Source organism: Pavona decussata, unplaced genomic scaffold, assembly GCF_977016875.1.
Source record: "Pavona decussata unplaced genomic scaffold, jaPavDecu1.1 SCAFFOLD_58, whole genome shotgun sequence".
In the NCBI taxonomy this organism is placed as follows: Eukaryota; Metazoa; Cnidaria; class Anthozoa; order Scleractinia; family Agariciidae; genus Pavona; species Pavona decussata.
Genome location: NW_028145480.1, coordinates 5,450,658 through 5,469,461, shown reverse-complemented (window position 1 = coordinate 5,469,461; position 18,804 = coordinate 5,450,658). Strand labels below are relative to the sequence as shown.

Sequence of the window (18,804 nt, the reverse complement as noted above, 5' to 3'; positions counted from 1 at the left end):
AGATTTCCAAAACGTTTATCGATGCAATGTGTGTCTAAATGTAACGTTAAATCTATCAGCAACAAGTCGTACGCTCTCTTGATTCGCCTTACAACAAAGGTAAATTAAAATTTGTATCTTTGGTCGATAACATGTCTTCAGAATTGGTTTCCAGCAGGTATATTTCCCGTAGCCGTGACATGTTGCCCTCTGCATACGACAATGAGCTTTAAACTCATCCAGAGAATACGTTGCTATCGTTTGCTCAAAATACCCAAGGATTTGATTTAAAATTTTCCTTGCAAATATGGATGCTGCAGAAGACAACGATGAAATCGTCGTCTTCTTCTCCAAAAAAAATATTTGCCAAGACGTCTAACATGACGGGAAGTTCAGCCGCCATGTTTCTTGTTGATACGTACCCAGACCCCGGCCCACTGGCATCCGAAATTTCCCGTCAAATGATACGGTTCAATCCGCTCCGTTTCCTTAGTGCGAAAAAGAGCAGTTCCATTTGTCCACCAAAAACTACCGAAAATTCCATTCAAATGGTAAGCGCTCATAATGTGCAGTTCCAGGAAAAATCCATACCCACCCCATGGAAGGTAATCGCAAATTCCTAGGGGGAGGGGGCTCTTGAAAGTAAGAATTTTAGATGAAAAGTATGAAGGTAAGCTGGAATTTCCTAAGGAGACGGGGGTGCAAAACAAAACACCTTCCATGTGGGGAGTATATGATTTTCTGGAACTGCAATATATAAGTGGCTACAGTTCATAAGGGATACGTTGCAAGGAGAATGACAGCCTTTTTGCTGCCTAATTTGCTCGCACTTTTTGCTCCTTGTAACCCAATACCTTACTTGCTTCCATTGGACAAGCCTGCCTGGCTGAAACGGCAGTGACTTTGCTCCGGGCTACCAAAATAAACACTAATCTTTTTAATACCAAACACCCAGGCCTTTAATATTTATCACACAGTACATAGCTGTAGTTGCTGTTAGTGCATATCATACTATGTGAGGTCGCTTTAGCTTCTGAGTCTGGACGAAAATATTGTTAAGTGTGACCAAGTGAAACCTATAGCAGTAGGTGGTAGTGTATGCTTCAATTCGTGAAAAAAAAAGCCATGCATTATATTGTATTTGAAAACTTTCTGGATCTATTATTACTAAATTATCTCTGAAAATTGTGTGGTTACCTACAATTTTTCCTGTGGTCATAAAACACGCAAAAATATCTTTCTACTAGTTGGTAAAGGATCCCCAGGTGTGCAGAACGTATGCGTAGTAACAAACAGAGGCACTGTCTTAACACGGTACTGATTGTTTTTCAAATCTTACAATGTGGCAGGTCAGTTTTATACCAGTTTGAACCAAATCACTCTTAAGTGAACAGTACACTGACACAAAACAAGCGAAAAGAACGTTTACAAATAGGAATACATCAGAAATTGTTTCACTGGAGAGGGTACAGGCAGTTCGGGTATTCTTTGCACCCGATTGCTGTCCATTCTCTTTCTTATAACAAGGCGACAAAAATGCTGCAGAGAGCGTGGCGAGCTTGTCAGCCGCATCAGTCGCGACCAGTCCAAGTTGGTCTTCATTGCGTGTGCATTCACGCGGCACATTTCGCGCGTCTTAGGCCGGTTCCCTTCGAACTCCATCAGCAGTTCACACAGGTCAGGGCTTTGAACTGTCATAGCTTTCGGGTCTCTGAATACCACGTAAGTTCCTTCGTAAAGCTTGTCAACACTGGCTCCGAGTTTAAGTAGCATTTTGATACAATCAAGCTGCGCTTTCTGTGGCTTGTAACTATGGTATGAACCTGGAACTATGAACCTGGTAACTGCTATACTAAGCGCTGTATTTCTATCTCGGTTACTAAAATTCGGATCAGCACCAAAATCTAAAAGGATCTTGCTACACTCGCATGACAAGTTCGACGCTGCCAAAATTAGCGGCGACGTGCATGTTGTCATGTTAGCGTCTGCGCCGTGCTCCACCAAGATTTTAACGCAGTCTGCACGGTCATACTCCGCCGCCACCATCAGCGGTGTCTTAAGTAGCAGGTCCATATCTTTAAATATGTGGTTGGGATTTGCCCCCGAGTCTAACAAGAGCTTAGTGCAGTCCGCATATTTCTGGCAAGCCAAGCAAATCGGCGTCAGGTCATCGCTTTGAGTGCACGCATCCAGCTTTGCACCTGCACCTATCAGCAGCTCCATACACTTGTAATGACCTCCTCGACTGCTAAAATGCAGCGGCGTGATTTTTTCAGGACTGGCCTCTGCGCATGCGTCTGCTCCCGCATTTAATAGGATTTGGACACAGTCGTGGTGCCCGAATTCGGCGGCGGCGTGCAGTGCTGTTCCCCCTTTGTAGACACAAGTTTCTGGATTTGCTCCTACATGTGTAAAACAGAAAACAGTCCAGTAAGAAAAGTTAACAAGAACTAAGGGTAAGTCAAGATTGCTCTGCCTTGTGTCAGGATTTTAACCCTTAATCCTCCACATGAAAATATGAATTCTCCATTGTTGTCTCCTAGCATTTGCTATAGCAATATTGGAGAGGAGTAAATATTATGTAACTTTGAGAATTCATGTTGGGTTCATTAAATTAAATTACCATAATCTCTCTGAATGATTGAGCATAGATATCATGAAGGAGAAATTTGATTCTGATTACATAATGGATTAATCAACAATCTGTTATTTAAAACAGAGCAAATACGCTAACCTTTGACTGTACCTTAGCCTCTCTCACAGACACTGTCTTGGCTCGTCATGCAATCTGCGAGGGAAAATTGCATGACCAGCCAAAAGAGCGTTTGCGAGTAGGGAGGCTAAGTGTAGCCTCCCACACAGACGTCCTTGGGGGTTCGTCACGCGTTTCCTTCCGTATATATAATTACCCAAGGAAGGAGGGAAGGAAACGCGTGACGAACCCCCAAGGACGTCTGCGTGGGAGGCTAGGCTAAGTGCGCCTTATCTGTTGATCACAGTTTAATAATAATTATTGCAAATTTGTATACTGCATAACTTCACGACAAAATTAAATGCGCTTATAGTATGGAACACTGTCCAGATTGAATTTTAATTTGAAAAATGCGTTTTTGAGGAGAGGGAAAAATCAGAGTACCTGGAGAAAAAATTCTCAAAGAAAGGACGAGAACCAACAACAAACTCAACCCACATATGATGCTGAGGTGGGGAATCGAACCTGTGCCACATTGGTGGGAGGCGAGTGCTCTCATCTACGAGCACCGTAGTTACTAAAACAAGGAATGGCCTAAAATGATCTAAAATGACCTAAAATGATCTAAAATGACCTAAAATGACCTAAAATGATCTAAAATGATCTAAAATGACCTTACATGAATCTAAAATGATCTAAAATGACCTCAAATGATCTAAAATGATTTTATTTTTTTAATTTTATAACAAAGACTAGTGAGCAGCACAACAGAAGACTCCTTGTAGTTTTTCGTCTCTACCGGAGACTTCTTCAGGGAAATTCCCGATAATTACTGTATCACAACCGCGGCTTTGATTGATGCAAAGTGTCTAGTTTTTCCCCAGCAACGTGGTTTTGATTGGTGCGAAGTTCCAAGTTTCGCTCAGCAACGCGGTTTTGATTGGTACGAAGCGAAGTTCTATTTTTCGCCCAGCAACGCGGTTTTGACTGATGCAGCTATTTTATATGGAACTGGCACAGAGTTATCTTTTATTCATGCGCTACCCTTAACTGGTTAACTGCGTGTTTATTTAAGGAAATAGGCCTTATCACGGTTTTCATCGCCATTTTGACGAGTAGGCAAACAGGCTTGAAAAAACAGCGTTTTTATGGAAGACTGATGTCAAATAATTTTGATAAAACATTGCTTCTAAAAAATTCATGAATTGGAAACTTTTGGCACTAGAAAGAGGATTAAAAAAAAAATTGGAGGGACGTAGCTGTGCCAGAAAGCGTCCAGTCGTGTTTTGAATTTTTCATGCATTTGTCTGCATAGCGAACCAGCCGTGAACTGCTACTAAAAATAGTTCGCGGGAAAAAATACCGAAAATCGTGATAAGGACTATTGATGCACAGATATGCCTTTACATTGTTTACAAAAGCGTTTTATCAGTGTAGTTACACAAGTATTTAGCCTTGTCGTGTGGCTTTTAATGTGAGACCGGAAAACGAACCCGAAAAAAATTGGTCAGTGCCGATATTTTTGGGTCTTTCAGACCGACCAAAAAAAAAAAGATTCGCTCTAGTGCGGTTTGTTTACGCAACTTTGTCATCGAATTGGCTTACGTGCAACCATCGGCACTTTTCGAGTCTTCTTCTGTCTTTCCGGCAGTTCACAGCAGCTTCCTGGTATCGGCCTTTACTTTGGTAAGCACTCAATTCTGTAATTCTGTAATTTTATCTTGGTTTCACTTCATTTAGATAATTTAAGAATATTTCAGATTTGTTTTAGATCATTTTAGGTCATTTTAGATCATTTTAGGTCATTCCTTGTTTTAGTAACTGCTCTCATCCCTGCCTCACGTCTGTTGGTGTTTTTGGTATATGAAACCAAGAAGGTGAGAGGAGGTGGGGGTATTCATTTACGTTATTGTGATGGGTGTGTGAAAACCTGTTCTTCAAATCCTGACCAGATTTGAGAATCAAACAGATCTCATTCTCCAATAGCATGAATATGAACCAACAACAGCATAATCTGTGATTTCAAGAAAAAGAAAACAACTCACCAGCGGACAACAGAGTATTAATGCAATCAGCAAATCCTCCCAGGGCAGCCATAAACAATGGCGATTTATTGTAATCCGTCGATATATTTGAATCAGCTCCCTCTTTTAACAACAGTTTTAAACAAGAGTGTCGCCCATACTTTGCAGCAGTAAATAATGGTGTCTCCCAATCTATGTTCTTTATATTAATGCTAGCACCAGATGAAAGAAGCAGTTTGATAAAGTCTTCTCGTCCTGCAAATGCTGCCTCATGCAGTGCACTCCAACCTCTGACATCCTCGCTGTTTACATCTAAATTGTAAGCAAGAAAAATCTGAAAGATAATTGAAGAGTGGTTACCTCACTGTAACTTAATTTAAAATTTCTGAGCACTGAAAACAGTTATGAAGTGAAAATTCTGATAACTAAAATGTACTTTTCAGAGAAGACTAGTTTTGTCTGTTAGTCACTTAAAGTTGCTTATTTTTTAATAAATCTGGAAAGATGCAAGGCTCAAATTAAAGTTGTTCAACATTCTGGCATTACTCAACAATAGTTGCTGAATGGTGTCCAGAGTTCTGGGGCCATTTCTTTAGCTTAACATTCAACTGGTTTAAACCATTTTTTTTAAACAGAATTGACATTTTTTTTATAGGATTTCAAGAATACAGCTTTGTGTAAAAAGGTATATGAGAGTTTAAACCAAAAGTCTTGCTTGTTTCCAAAGAAAAAGGTGAATTTTTAAAGTTTAATTGTGCACAATAAGTTAGGAATAACATGGTGAAATGAAGCATATAATGTATTTGATATTATGATACACCAACCTCTAAACACTCAGACTTCCACCTTTCACAGCAGCAACAAGCAGATTCACTTCTTCATCATTCATTACATTCACATCAGCTCCAAATTGCAAGAGTGTCTTGACACAATCAACATGACCATTCACACTCGCCAAGAAGATGGGAGTTTCACCACTGTAGGCTCGTGAATTAAGAAGATCGTCATTCTGGTGCTCCAGTAAGACATGCAGACAGTCATTATACCCTACTGCGGCAGCCTCATGAAGAGGAAACCAGTCACGATTGTCTGAAACATCACATGCCGCTCCTAACAAAGACAGGTAACAGAACTATTAGCAAGATGAAATTTATATGACATACATGCTTGGATCTCAACTTCCAGTGCCATGACTGGGAAAATGACAGGCATGTAAAATACAAAAAATCTTTACCCTATCTGAGAACATAACAGCTCAGGATCATGAAAACACACAATGATGTATTCTCCTGTTAAGTTGGCACAAGTTTTCCAAACTTTGTTATTGATTCATATTTGTGAAAAGTGCATGGCGGGCTGGCTGAATTTGAGGCAGGACTATGCACTGCAAAAAATCGTAAATGACCTAAATAAAAAAATTGAGGAACATGATAATTTGATGGCCATTGAAACAACCAATTTCAAGGTTAATTTGATTTGAAGTGTAATGCTGTCTTTCTTTTCATTTTTTTTTTCTTTTTTAGAGCTGGGGACATCAAAATTTCAATAAGGGCAGAAGTCAAATGAAAATTGTTTTGGATCAATCAAATTGCACAAATCCCTCCTTTCCTCAGGGCATGATCTAAAAGTTGCTCAATGATAATCTGCAATTAAATTTCCCCTTGCTCGGTAAAATATTTTTGAGAGGCAATATTCAGCTAAAGGTAAGAAAAAGGGAAAAGTCAGTAAGTCAAACTGAAGGGAAAACATTCGCACTGACCCTGGAATACCTTACACTTAAGATACCAGAGTTTTTTTTATCTTTTCTCTTATGGTTTCTATTGTGATGCATGCAAAACGCCTCCGGAGCAGAGCACCATTGCTTTGAAGACAACAAGCCAATGGCATGCTCGCTTAAATTCCTTTGGTGCATAGTTTGGAAGAATTACTGACTCCCAACTACAGTTCAATGTCTTCTGATCTGACTCCAGTGGTCTGGAGACACTAGGGATTTGTGGTGGGATATGAAGCAGAGAAAGGCCCCTTTGTCTGCACTGTGAACAACTGAAGGCACATTACAGGAGCAGAACCCATGGGATAGTGAATAATGAAAATGCATTTTTACAGGTTCATTTTCATTTTGTAGTGGGAACAGTTTGCAACAGTAGTGCACATGACGACCTGACAATGAAAATTTGGGTCACTTTGAACCCTCTTCATGACATGTAAATTGTTATTGAAACCAGCCAAATTTCATGCAGCCGGTAGTTGTCCCTACAATATAACTTTTTCATAAACACAGGGTTGTCGCATAAGGGGAACTGTCCCTGAAACATGTCCCTTACGGAGTTCTGGCTTTAACAGCCTCTGTGATATTAAGCTGCCAAGAATAGCACTTAACAGAAAGAGACCTGAGAAATCCTGAGATGTCTGAAGATGGTGGAATTGGTGGTGGAGGAGTGCGAACTCGAAAACAATATCTGGTACTCAAGGTTTGGTTAGTTCTAAATTGTGCTTTGAGCAACTGGACCCAGGTTTGCATTTACTTGTCATGAGTGAGGCAGGGTCCTCCTGTTCACTTATCAATGTCTTCCCTTTAGGTAGATTTTGACATTTCAGTCATGGAAAACTGATCAAGCGCCCCTACCTGGTGCAGCTCCAAACAATCAAAATTATCACCATAAGGGCATCAAAGGTAGTCAAAACCATCGTAGATTTATCCTTTAGTGCCACACAACTGATGCATGACATAAGTGTTACATAAACGGTCAAGGATCGACTTTTCTTTTGTGAAAGAGAGCAACCTCTTTCATCGACCCTAAAAACTGGAATGGTGAAATGGCAGAAATTCGCTCCAAATCCTAAAACAAAGAACGGTGGAAAATCACCCCAAATAAACTATAACCCTAACCCTAACACAATCCGTGTTTTAGGATAAGGGGTGATCTTCCTTCTTTCTGTTATTCCAGCTTTTAGGGTCGCTCACCTCCTTGCTCTTCTTTTCCGATTCCACCTGTCTGATAAACGACAAAGCTTATTTTTCCGTAGATGCTTTTAGGTCTCAGTATAATAGTCAAGGTCTTCATTTGAAGATATAGCTGCTTGTTTTCTTGGTCTTATTTTCTTTATCATTGTCGACAACAACTTCTGGAGAACCTCGAGAGCTCAACACAGCAGCCACTTTGGATGCTACAAGAATGAGCCCATCGATTTTGGGTGAAACGACTGTCAGAAAAACTATCATCAACTATCACACAGGTGGTCAAAACGGGGAAAAACTATCGTGGACTATCATCAAGAATTTAAACAGGTTCAAATTAAAAGATAATTGATGATATATAGTTCGCCATAGCTTTTAATAATAACCTACAGCTGAGCTAATTACTCGGGCTGTGAGGCGCCGAGTTAAGTTGTCGGTTGCGTCCTTTTTAACTCGTGAATGCGCGCATGCGCAATGAACGAGTTATAGCGATAGCTGACTCTCGACTTGGTCGATCAGTCGATCAGTCGGTTTTGTCGTTAACTTTCGGGCGTGCGCAGTGAATGAGTTTTAAATTCAATTAGTGGAAAAAAACACGCGAACATTTGTTGTTCATGGCGCATCAGGAAATTCTTATTCAATATGTAGAGAATAATTTGACGATCATTTAGTGCAAGAATGGCGATTTTTCGTTCAATCTGAGCAAAGTTTCAAGTTTTTTCAGTTTTTCAGAAAGTCCGGGGTCGTAAACTCAATTAGTGAAAAAAAAAAAAAAAAAACGTGAAAATTTGTTTCACGACGCGTCAGAATTCTCTCATTCATTCTGTAGAGAATAATTTGATAATCATTTTAGTGTCAGAATGGGGATTTTTCGTTGAATCTGAGCAAAGTTATAGGATTTTTTCGTTTTTTTCTACGAAGTGCGGTTTCTTTCAAAAATTAAAAATAATTTAATTTAAAAATAATTTAATTAAAAAATAATTTAATTTGTCAGTTTTCACGCGAAAGCGGAACGTGCCATGTCACGCATCATTGACGTCGTAAACAAAATTATGCAAATTTCTGGTGAAATGAACACTTTTAAGATCTTGTCAACTTTCATAGAGGTTTCAAAGGGAAAAAATGTTTCGTTTTCGAAATTTACAACTGGTAATTTATGGGAAAGCAAAAGGATGCGGTCGATAAATAATTCTTATTTAGCAAGAGCTTGTCATAGTTCATTATTTTTACTTGAGGATTGCGTGGACTGAACTCCAAAGGAAAAATTTCACGCATTTATGTCGGGCATGAAATGTAATGCGATACTTTGTTGAACATATTTCCCTTTGTGAGATCGGCTTGCCCTACAGTAATTTTGTAATTTTAATTCCCAAAAAAACTTCACTTGCCCATCGGGCAAGTGATGGTTAGAATCCACTAGCCCGATCGCGAAATCCAGTAGCCCCGACTATCGGGGACACGAATTTGCATGACGTACTGCACATGGCGTGCTCCTATGAACTTTGAATAAAAAAAACACGTTATCTTTTTTAATCGGCGCATCAGAATAATCGGCTTATTCAATCTGTACAGAATAATTTGACAATCATTTTAATAGTACAAGAATGGTCATTTTTCGTTACATAATCGGGCAAAGATATAATTTCTTTTAGCTTTTGAGGAAGTTTCCGTAGCCGTGTAAATTTCAATTACTATGTGTCATCTACATTCACGAGTTGGCTCACAGGAGCCTTTGATTATTAACTCGTGAATGCTCGCTAGCGCAATGAACGAGCTATAGGGATGGTAGACTTTTTCACTTGGTAGGTTGGTTGGTCCTGTCGTTAACTTTCGGGCATGCGCAGTGAACGAGTTTTAAGTTCAATTAGTGGAAAAAAAACGCGAAAAATTTTCTGTTGACGGTGCATCAGGATATTCTTATTCAATCTGTAGAGAATAATTTGACAATCACATTATTGTAAGAATGGAGATTTTTCGTTGAATCTGAGCAAAGTTATCGGTTTTTTCGTTTTTTTCCACAAAGTGCGGTGTCTTTTAAGAATTTAAAAATAATTTAATTTAACAATAATTGAATTTAAAAATAATTTAATTTAAAAATTGAATTAGTGAAGTGTCGGCAAGGCGCGTTTACCATTTGCACAAAAAATCCGGTTGGAATAGAAAGCTTCATATGGTACGGTTTTTCCAGTTTCAGCGGTTTGGCTGGCCCGAGTCCCCTGCGGCTCACGAAAAATAATGAAACAAAATAGTGACACAGTTGGTGAGCACGATTCCTCTACAATTCTACACCTCCAAAAGTTTGGCGCTTAAAATTAAGAATAGTTAAAATTGATCATTTACTTACCTCTGCAGTCATGGTTCACATACTCAATAGTTTTGAAAAATATTGATTCACAAAGAGTGCATCGCCATGCCGTAGTCGCGATCTTGAACTACAACTGAAAAGCGCGCGAAAATGGACAGGGCCGAGCATGATTTTGACAAATGGTACGGAATTTTCCGGTCATTTCGGTTGTAATGGGAAAAGGGGAATATATCTGAGCATTTCCATCTTTTCCGGAAACGTTCCAGTGGAATGGCCTGAACCATTTGAACTTCCAACCAAAAATTCCGGTTTTTGTTGTCAAATGGTAAACGGCCAAGACGCTTTTTTATAGAGCATTTACGTGGCATGCGTTGATGTATGTTTAGCACTAGTAGCCTTATTTATTGTAGGCCTCACCGATTTTTTTAACCTATCCTCCCTTCGCAATTGAACTACCTGAATAGTTTTACCCAGAAACATTGCGTGAGATTGCGTTGCGCTACTTGAAAGTTTGCCGCCTATAAATATTTCCCGCCAGAAAACGTCTTCAGCTAAAAGAAGCACTCCACCCCCCCCCCCCCACCCTCTTTGCTAAGAAACATTAATTTGGCTGTCAGTTTTCACGCGAAAGCGGAAAGTACCATGACATGCATCAGTGACGTCGCAAACAAAATTATGCAAATTTCTGGTGAAATGATCAATTTTAGATCTTAGTTCAGCTTTTATAGAGGTTTCAAAGGAAAAAATGTTTCATTTTCGCAAGTTACATCTGTAATTTATGGATTTAAAAGGACGCGGTCGATGAATTTTCGTCAACTGTTTAATACATACCGTGTAGAATTTATTGAAATGCATGTGTACAGCCTTTTTCGTACGTTCATTGAATAATGAAGCAAAATACAGAAAACTAGCTTTCATTAAAATAATTCTTATTTAACAAGAGTTAGTTATATTTCAAGATTTAAAGATTGCGTGGACTGAACTCCAAAGGAAAAATTCCACGCATTTGTGCCGGGCATGAAATGTAATGCGACACTTTGTTCAACAGATTTCCCTTTGTGAGATCAGCTCGAGCAAAGTTATCTTTTTTTTCGTTTTTCCACAAAATGCGGTGTGTTAAATTCAGTTAGTGATTGTCAGCATGAACTTTTAATGAAAAAAAAAAAAAAAACGTGAAAATTTTTAATCGGCGCATCTGAATAACCTTATTCAATGAGTAGGGAATAAGGCTACAATCATTTTTATAGTACAAGAGATCAGTACAAGAATGGTTATTTCTCGTTGCATAAGCAGGCAAAGATATAATTTCTTTTAGCTTTCAAGGAAGTTTGCGTACCCGTTTAAGTGTCATCTGCATTTACGAGTTGGCTCACAGGAGCCTTTGAATTTTTATTGGTGTGTCACGATTGTCCAAGAGATATGCATAAGGCTTTGTATATGACCAAATGACGTGTCACATACCATATGGCGGATGCAAGACAAATGACCGAAAAATATCATGGGAGATCGATGGGAGATATCATGATTTTTCGCAAAAATTCACTAAATTTAAACTTTGAACACTGTGATAATTAATTTCTCAATCGCTAATTTAAAGAAATATTAATAGTGATCAGTAATACGAAAGGTTGAACCAAAATATAGTACAACCAGCTATTTTTGGTGCGTTACAACAGCGAAATTTGAAAATTTCCGCCAGACGTTTTCAAATTTGAACCCCTCTCTATCTTGGTCATCTGCCGGCGAAAATATCCGTGGATAGTTTCTTTGCATTCTGATAGTCTTTTAATGGAATTTGGCATTATATCTTGGCTGCTATCAACCGAATAGCGTCTTTCCGATTTTCGATTTGTTACTAAAAGTAAAAATAGCGTGATACTGTCCCTTTAAGCATTCATAAAGAGAAGTATCTCGGAAATTCTTAATGACTTCTATAAATCATTTCTGTCCAAACCTGTAAATATCCGGACTTGAACAATGATAACAGAATACGCTTGCAAAAGTTTGCGTTTTAATACAATGCCAGTGATCACCACAAGATTTGGTAGAAAACGTAGAAAACTTGAATGTGGCCGACAACGATCAGACCGGAAATTGCGATCTTTTAGCGTCATCATGACCCGGGGTCACACAGATACATATCTGACTAACGGTTAGTACAACCTAGTTCGGGAAGAAGAGAGACCCTGGGAACTAGGTTGCAGTTAGTATTGAAAAATAATCAATGTACAAATGGTTTCTGTCTCCAAATCAAAGGTGAAAATGTAAGAATTAAACCCCGGGAATGAAAGCATCCGTATGAAGCACAAGGTATTCTACTAAACAAATGTCGTTTTCCCCTGTATTTCACTCTGACTGCAACTAATGCGAGGTGCAATTCTATCTGGTGGTTACTTATTGCCTCACTATATCTCTGTATCTATCGATTTGGGGGAATAAGCGATGCGGGAGGTTATCACTGCTAAAAAATCGTAGGCTTACGCACCACGCGGTCCAATATGGCCCGAGTTTAAGCTGCTAACAGCTTCTTGTTACATACATGAAATATACTTACCACTGGCAAGAAGTGCCCTCAGTGTTTCTTCGTCACCTTCGCGTGCTGCTAGCCCAACTTTTGATGCCGTGAAATAATCAGTTCGATCAAAAAACTGCAAGCCATTACGAATGTTTGAGTTTGACGAATCGTTCAGTTCGGCGGCCATCTTAAAAATTTTGCTTGGATGCAAGATTTAAGAAGCAATCTGATTGACTAGCAAAGCGAGGGTTCTCCTGATATAGACAAACTGATACGGTCTGAAAACACAGCTTACGATCCGTACGGTTTGACAAACTGATACGGTCTAAAAACAAATCGTAAAGACACTTCGGTCCGTATACGGTCCGTAAATTGCAACTCATTTACGACACTTAGAATATTTCCACGTCTTATCTCAGAGAGGGGCTTATACGGTTTGAAGATCCGTACGGTTTGTACAGTCATCGTAAAGGAACTTTTCGGACCGTATACGGTCCGTGAATTGCATCTCATTTAGGACACAATTTACAATTTTTTTGGATGCAATTTACGGACCATATACGGACCGAAAACTGTCTTTACGATCTGTACAAACCGTACGGATCGTCAAACCGTATAAGCCCCTCTCACAGACTGAGATTTACGGACCGTATACGGACCGAAAAGTGTCTGAGCCTTAAGTGTCGAGGGTTGTCCAAAAATATAGACACACTGATACGGTCTGAAAAAACGGCCTCACGATCCGTACGGTTTGACAAACTGATACGGTCTGAAACTAACTCTTAAAGGCACTTTTCGGTCCGCATACGGTCCGTAAATTGCATCTCATTTAGGACACTTAGAGGGGGAGAGAGTGAGGGTGGATATTTTCTGGAACTGCACAATATAAGTGGCTTTAAATTAGACACAGTTTATTAGAGATGTGTTGCAAGGAAAATGACAGCCATTTTGCTGCCTAAATGGCTGGTACTTTTTGTTTCTCGTAACCCAATCCCTTACTTGCCTCCATTGGACAAGCCTGCCTCGCTGAAACGGCAGTGACTTTGCTCCGGGATATCAAATTAAACACTAATCTCATTAATACCAAACACCCAGGCCTTTAATATTTATCACACAGTACCTAGCTGTCGTTGCTGTTAGCGTATATCATACTATGTGAGGTCGCTTTAGCTTCTGAGTCTGGACGAAAATAATGTAAAGTAAAAGTGTGACCAAGCTATAGCCGTAGGTGGTAGTGTTCATTGTGCTGCATAAGGTGGTTCTAACTCTTGAGACTGTGCATGAAATTCAAAAGTGTGACCTTTCAAATAAAAGCTATTGAGGAGTACTTTCCTGTGGTAATGTTTATTAAACTGTACAAGGTGGTTAGTTCTAGCTATTGCATCTCAGGATCTGTGGATGGAATCCCAGACTTGCTCTTGCATAATTGTTAGAGAGGCACTAGGTATTCAGTCTAGTGGTCAATCTCTCCCAACACTTTCAAATAAAAGCTCTAAGGAAGGTTTCTTTTAATACAGAATTATTCTTGCGCAGTTTATGACTATGTGGGAAAAGCAGACCTTAGCAAGGGCTATCCGAATTCAAAAAGATAATTGGAGGTAGCCAAACATTTTTCAAAGACAAATTATAAATAATAATAATAATAATTAATAATAATTTATTACTTGTAGAGTGTTATCTACAAACACAGATCAATAGCGTTTTACAATCAAAAATACTAATAACAACATCTCTAATTCTAATAACAGATATTAAAATGTCAACCAATACAAATATAATGACTTACAATACAATTCTGGTTGGTTATATAAGATTGAACCACTACTGAAATGATTTCTTAAAAAGAAAAGTCTTAATAGAATTTTTAAAAGTTTCTATAGATCTAATAGTTCATAAGTGATCTAACATTTCGTAAGTGATCACATAATAAATTTATTATAATAATATTATGCTTCAATTTGTGAAAAAAAAAAGCCATACATTATATTGTATTTGAAAACTTTCTGGCTCCATTGTCACTAAATTATCTCTGAAAATTACATGGTTACCTACAATTTTTTCCTGCAGTCATAAAACACGCAAAAATACCTTTCTACTAGTTGGCAAGGCATCCCCAGGTGTGCAGAACATATGCGCAGTAACAAACAGAGGCACTGTCTTTACACGGTAGTGATTGTTTTCCAAATCTTAAAGTGTGACAGGTCAGTTTTATTCCAGTTTAAACCAAATCACTCTCAAGTGAACAGTACACTGACACAAAACAAGCAAAAAGAAAGTTTACAAGTTGGAATACATCAGAAATTGTTTCACTGGAGAGGGTACAGGCAGTTCGGGTATCCTTTGCACCCGATTACTGTCCATTCTCTTTCTTATAACAAGGCGACAAAAATGTTGCAGAGAACGTGGCGAGCTTGTCAGCCGCATCAGTCGCCACCAGTCCAAGTTGGTCTTCATTGCGTGTGCATTCACGCGGCACATTTCGCGCGTGTCAGGCCGGTTCCCTTCGAACTCTATCAGCAGTTTAAACAGGTCAGGGCTTTGAACTGTCATGGCGGTTGGGTCTCTGAATGCCACGTAAGTTCCTTCGTAAAGCTTATCAACACTGGCTCCGAGTTTAAGTAACAGTTTGATACAATCAAGCTGCGCCTTCTGTGACTTGTGACCATGACCGAACCTGGTAACCGCTATACTAAGCGCTGTATTTCTTCCTCGGTCACTAAAATTCGGATTAGCACCAAAGTCTAAAAGGATCTTGCTACACTTGCATGACGAGTCCTGCGCTGCCAAAATTAGCGGCGACGTGTATGTTGCCATGTTAGTGTCTGCGCCGTGCTCCGCCAAGATTTTAATGCAGTCTGCGCAGTCGCTCTCCACTGCCACCATCAGTGGTGTCTTGGGTAGAAAGTCTTTATCTTCAAATATGTGGTTGGGATTTGCCCCCGAGTCTAACAAGAGTTTAGTGCAGTCCGCATATCCCTGGCAAGCCAAGCAAATCGGCGTCATGTTACTGCTTGTGTGAGCATCCACCCTTGCACCTGCACCTATCAGCATCTCCATACATTTATAATGACCTTCTAGACTGCTCAAATGCAGTGGCGTGATTTTTGCAGGACTGGTCTCTGCGCATGGGTCTGCTCCTGCATTTAATAGGATTTGGACACAGTCATGGTGCCCGAGTTTGGCGGCAGTGTGCAGCGGTGTTGCCCCATCGTTGACACAAGTTTCTGGATTTGCTCCTACATGTGTAAAAACAGAAAATAGTTTGGTAAGAAAAGTTATCAAGGACTAGGGGTAAGTCAAGATTGCTCTACCTTGTGTCAGGATTTTAACCCTTAATCCTCCACATGAAAATAAGAATTCTCCATTATTGTCTCCTTGCATTTATTATAGCAGTATTGGATAGAACTAAATAAGCAACCTTGAGAATTCATGTTGGGTTATTATGTAATTAAATTAAATTCCCATAACCTTTCTGACTGACTAAGCATTGATATCATGAAGTAGAAATTTGATTCTGATTACTTAATGGATTAATAAACAACCTGGGCCCAGTTGCTCGAAGCATGGTTAGTGCTAACCTGGGTTAAATGCCATGACAACCTATAGGTTTTAATACCTCTTAACCAATGGTTAGTGCTAACCATGCTTCGAGCAACTCAGCCCTGTTGTTCAAAGCAGACCAATATGCTAACCTAAGAGTGCACCTTAGCCCCCCACGCAGATGCTCTTTTGGCTCATCATTCAATCTAGGAAGAAAGATTGCATGATCAGCCAAAAGAATGTCTGCGAGGGAGGCAAGGTGTGCCGTATCTGTGATCACGGCTTAAAAAAAATTATTGTAAATTTGTATAGGGAAATTTGATACTGGGTTTTTGAGGGGAGGGAAAATCAGGGTACTGTACCTGGATAAACAATTCTCAGAGCAAGGCTGAGAACCAACAACAAAACTCAACCCACATATGATGCTGAGTCTGAACCCAGGTTACACTGGTGGTTGGGAGGCGAGTGCTCTCACCACTGTGCCATCCCTGCTTCACTGCTGTTGGCGTTTTTGGTATCTTAAAGCAGGAAGGTGAGAGGAGGTGGGGGTATCCGTTTACGTTTTTGATGGGTGAGTCCAAACCTGTTCTTCAAATCCTGACCAGATTTGAGAATCAAACAGATCTCATTCTCCAATAGCATGAAAATGAACCAAAATCAACATAATCTGTAATTTGAAGAAAGAGAAAAATACTCACCAGCTGATAACAGAGTAGTAATGCAATCAGCAAGTCCCTGCGTGGCAGCAATAAATAATGGCGATTCATTTTTTACTGTCAAAATATTAAAATCAGCCCCCTCTTTTAACAACAGTTTTAAACAAGAGTGTCTGCCATGCTGTGTAGCAGTAAATAATGGTGTTGCACCATCACTGTTCTGTATATTAATGCTAGCACCAGATGAAAGAAGCAGCTTGATAAAGTCTTCTCGCCCTCCAAATGCTGCCTCATGCAGTGCACTCCAGCCTCTGACACTCTGGCTGTTTACATCAAAATTGTAACCAAGGAAAATCTGAAAGAAAATCAACAAGTTATTACTTCACTGTAACTTTAATGTCACTTTTTAACACTGAAAATAGCAATAATAAAAGTTATGACGTGAAAATTCAGATGGCTGAAAATAACACTCGAAATAACATTTGATATTATGGCATACACACCTCAAAACACTCTAGACTTCCACCTTTCACAGCAGCAACAAGCAGATTCACTTCTTCATCATTCATTATATTCACATCAGCTCCAAATTCCAAGAGTGTCTTGACACAATCAACATGACCATTCCGACTTGCCAAGAAGATGGGAGTTTCACCAGTACTGTAGGCCTGTGAATTAAGAAGATCACCACTTTTGTGCTCCAGTAAAACATGCAGACAGCCATTATGGCCTTCTCTAGCAGCCTCATGAAGAGGGAGCCAGCCAAAATTGTCTGAAACATCACATGCCGCTCCTAACAAAGACAAATAAAGGAACTTAGGCAATTTATGAACTTTCATGTTATAAATGTAAAACTTGGATCTCAACTTCTGGTGTCATCCTTGATGAATGAGAAAATGACTATTACACTTCTCTACACAGTGTACATTGCCATTGTTAATATATTTTTGCCTTTTGTTTGCATTTTTAAAATTGAAAATATAATAATAAAAGGATAAAATACAAAAAATCTTTACCCTATTTGAGAACATAATAGCTTAGGATCATACATGTATGAAAACGCACACAATGATGTGTTCTCCTGTTAATTTGGCAGAACTCAGATTTTCTGTTTCTGAGCATACCTGTAACACTGACTGAAAAATTCACCTATCGCACAATGATGTGCTTTACAGCGGTTTCCAGTTGTTAACGATTCATAAGGAATCTTACTATTTTTAAGAAAAGTGGTGGGCTGGTATAATTTTGAGGAGGTACTATACACTACACAATGATTAGGGTTTACATGATTTTTTTTGCGATTGATGTATGAAATTTTATTAATATGGTTTAAGATGTAAATTTTTAATTCATTTTTATAATTTTTTAGAATATTTAGAATTTAGTTAGGTGTCCACTATTAGTAGAGGGGACTTCTCCCCTCAGCTACATTTCTTGACACGTTAATAAAGTTATTATTATTATTATTACTATCACGCAGGGCTGAGTTGCTCGAAACATGGTTAGGGCTAACCATTGGTTAAGAGGTATTAAAACCTATAGGTTGTTATGGTATTTAACCCGGGTTGGACTATCATGAAGAATTTAAACAGATTTACATTAAAAGATAGTTGAAGACAGTACAGCATACATGTAGCTGGGCTTAAGGCTTAATTAAGCTAAACTTTTAATAAACCTAAGGTCATGTATATTGCTGAGCTGGTTTATTTGCAAAGCATGCACCATTCTCATTAAGATAATTGACTGCGTAAAATTTACTTACCACTGGCAAGAAGTGCTTTCAGTGTTTCTTCGTCACCTTCGCGTGCTGCTAGGCGAACTTTTGATGCCGTAAAATCATCAGTGCGATCAAAAAACTGCAAGCCATTACGAATGTTTGAATGATCGTTAGTTCCGGCGGCCATCTTAAAAATTTTGCTCTATGCAAGAAATAACAAGCAACCTGATTGGCTGACTGAACAGGAGGCTGAAGCAGCTAACCAATCACGAGTTGCGTTCTAATTTTCCCAAGCTCCCTTTCGAGTTTCAGTGTATCAACCGCGTGAAACGGCGAGGTTCGCTTTTGGGGACACTTTACTCAATTTTAACACACTTTTTGAATTTAAGCGGCTTTAAATTTGGTACAGTTCAATAG

The 18,804-nt window shown here is 39.1% G+C and overlaps 2 protein-coding genes across 2 annotated transcripts; both read right to left on the bottom strand.

Annotated features, from left to right (window-relative positions):
• Positions 1-660: 660 nt before the first annotated feature.
• Positions 661-12,905, bottom strand: LOC146479869 (uncharacterized). Its single transcript, XM_085110687.1, has 4 exons — positions 12,514-12,905; positions 5,536-5,805; positions 4,717-5,055; positions 661-2,381 (listed from the first exon to the last, which is right to left on the bottom strand). The coding sequence occupies exons 1-4, from the start codon at positions 12,659-12,661 to the stop codon at positions 1,405-1,407; spliced, it is 1,734 nt and encodes a 577-aa protein (XP_084966813.1). The 5' UTR covers positions 12,662-12,905; the 3' UTR covers positions 661-1,404.
• A 646-nt stretch (positions 12,906-13,551) lies between these two features.
• LOC146479868 (uncharacterized) lies at positions 13,552-18,707 on the bottom strand. Its single transcript, XM_085110683.1, has 4 exons — positions 18,433-18,707; positions 17,174-17,463; positions 16,713-17,025; positions 13,552-15,710 (listed from the first exon to the last, which is right to left on the bottom strand). The coding sequence occupies exons 1-4, from the start codon at positions 18,572-18,574 to the stop codon at positions 14,752-14,754; spliced, it is 1,704 nt and encodes a 567-aa protein (XP_084966809.1). The 5' UTR covers positions 18,575-18,707; the 3' UTR covers positions 13,552-14,751.
• Positions 18,708-18,804: the final 97 nt, after the last annotated feature.

Bases quoted from the DNA above. Each gene is read 5' to 3' on its own strand.
- LOC146479869 (XM_085110687.1), bottom strand. From the start codon at position 12,661: ATGGCCGCCGAACTGAACGATTCGTCAAACTCAAACATTCGTAATGGC. The intron at 5,806-12,513 runs GTAAGTATATTT...TGTCTTTGTTAG, and splicing joins GAGGGCACTTCTTGCCAGTG to GAGCGGCATGTGATGTTTCA. The intron at 5,056-5,535 runs GTCTGAGTGTTT...AGTTACAGTGAG, and splicing joins TGCTGCTGTGAAAGGTGGAA to GTAACCACTCTTCAATTATC.
- LOC146479868 (XM_085110683.1), bottom strand. From the start codon at position 18,574: ATGGCCGCCGGAACTAACGATCATTCAAACATTCGTAATGGCTTGCAG. The intron at 17,464-18,432 runs GTAAGTAAATTT...TGTCTTTGTTAG, and splicing joins GAAAGCACTTCTTGCCAGTG to GAGCGGCATGTGATGTTTCA. The intron at 15,711-16,712 runs GTGAGTATTTTT...TTACACATGTAG, and splicing joins TACTACTCTGTTATCAGCTG to GAGCAAATCCAGAAACTTGT.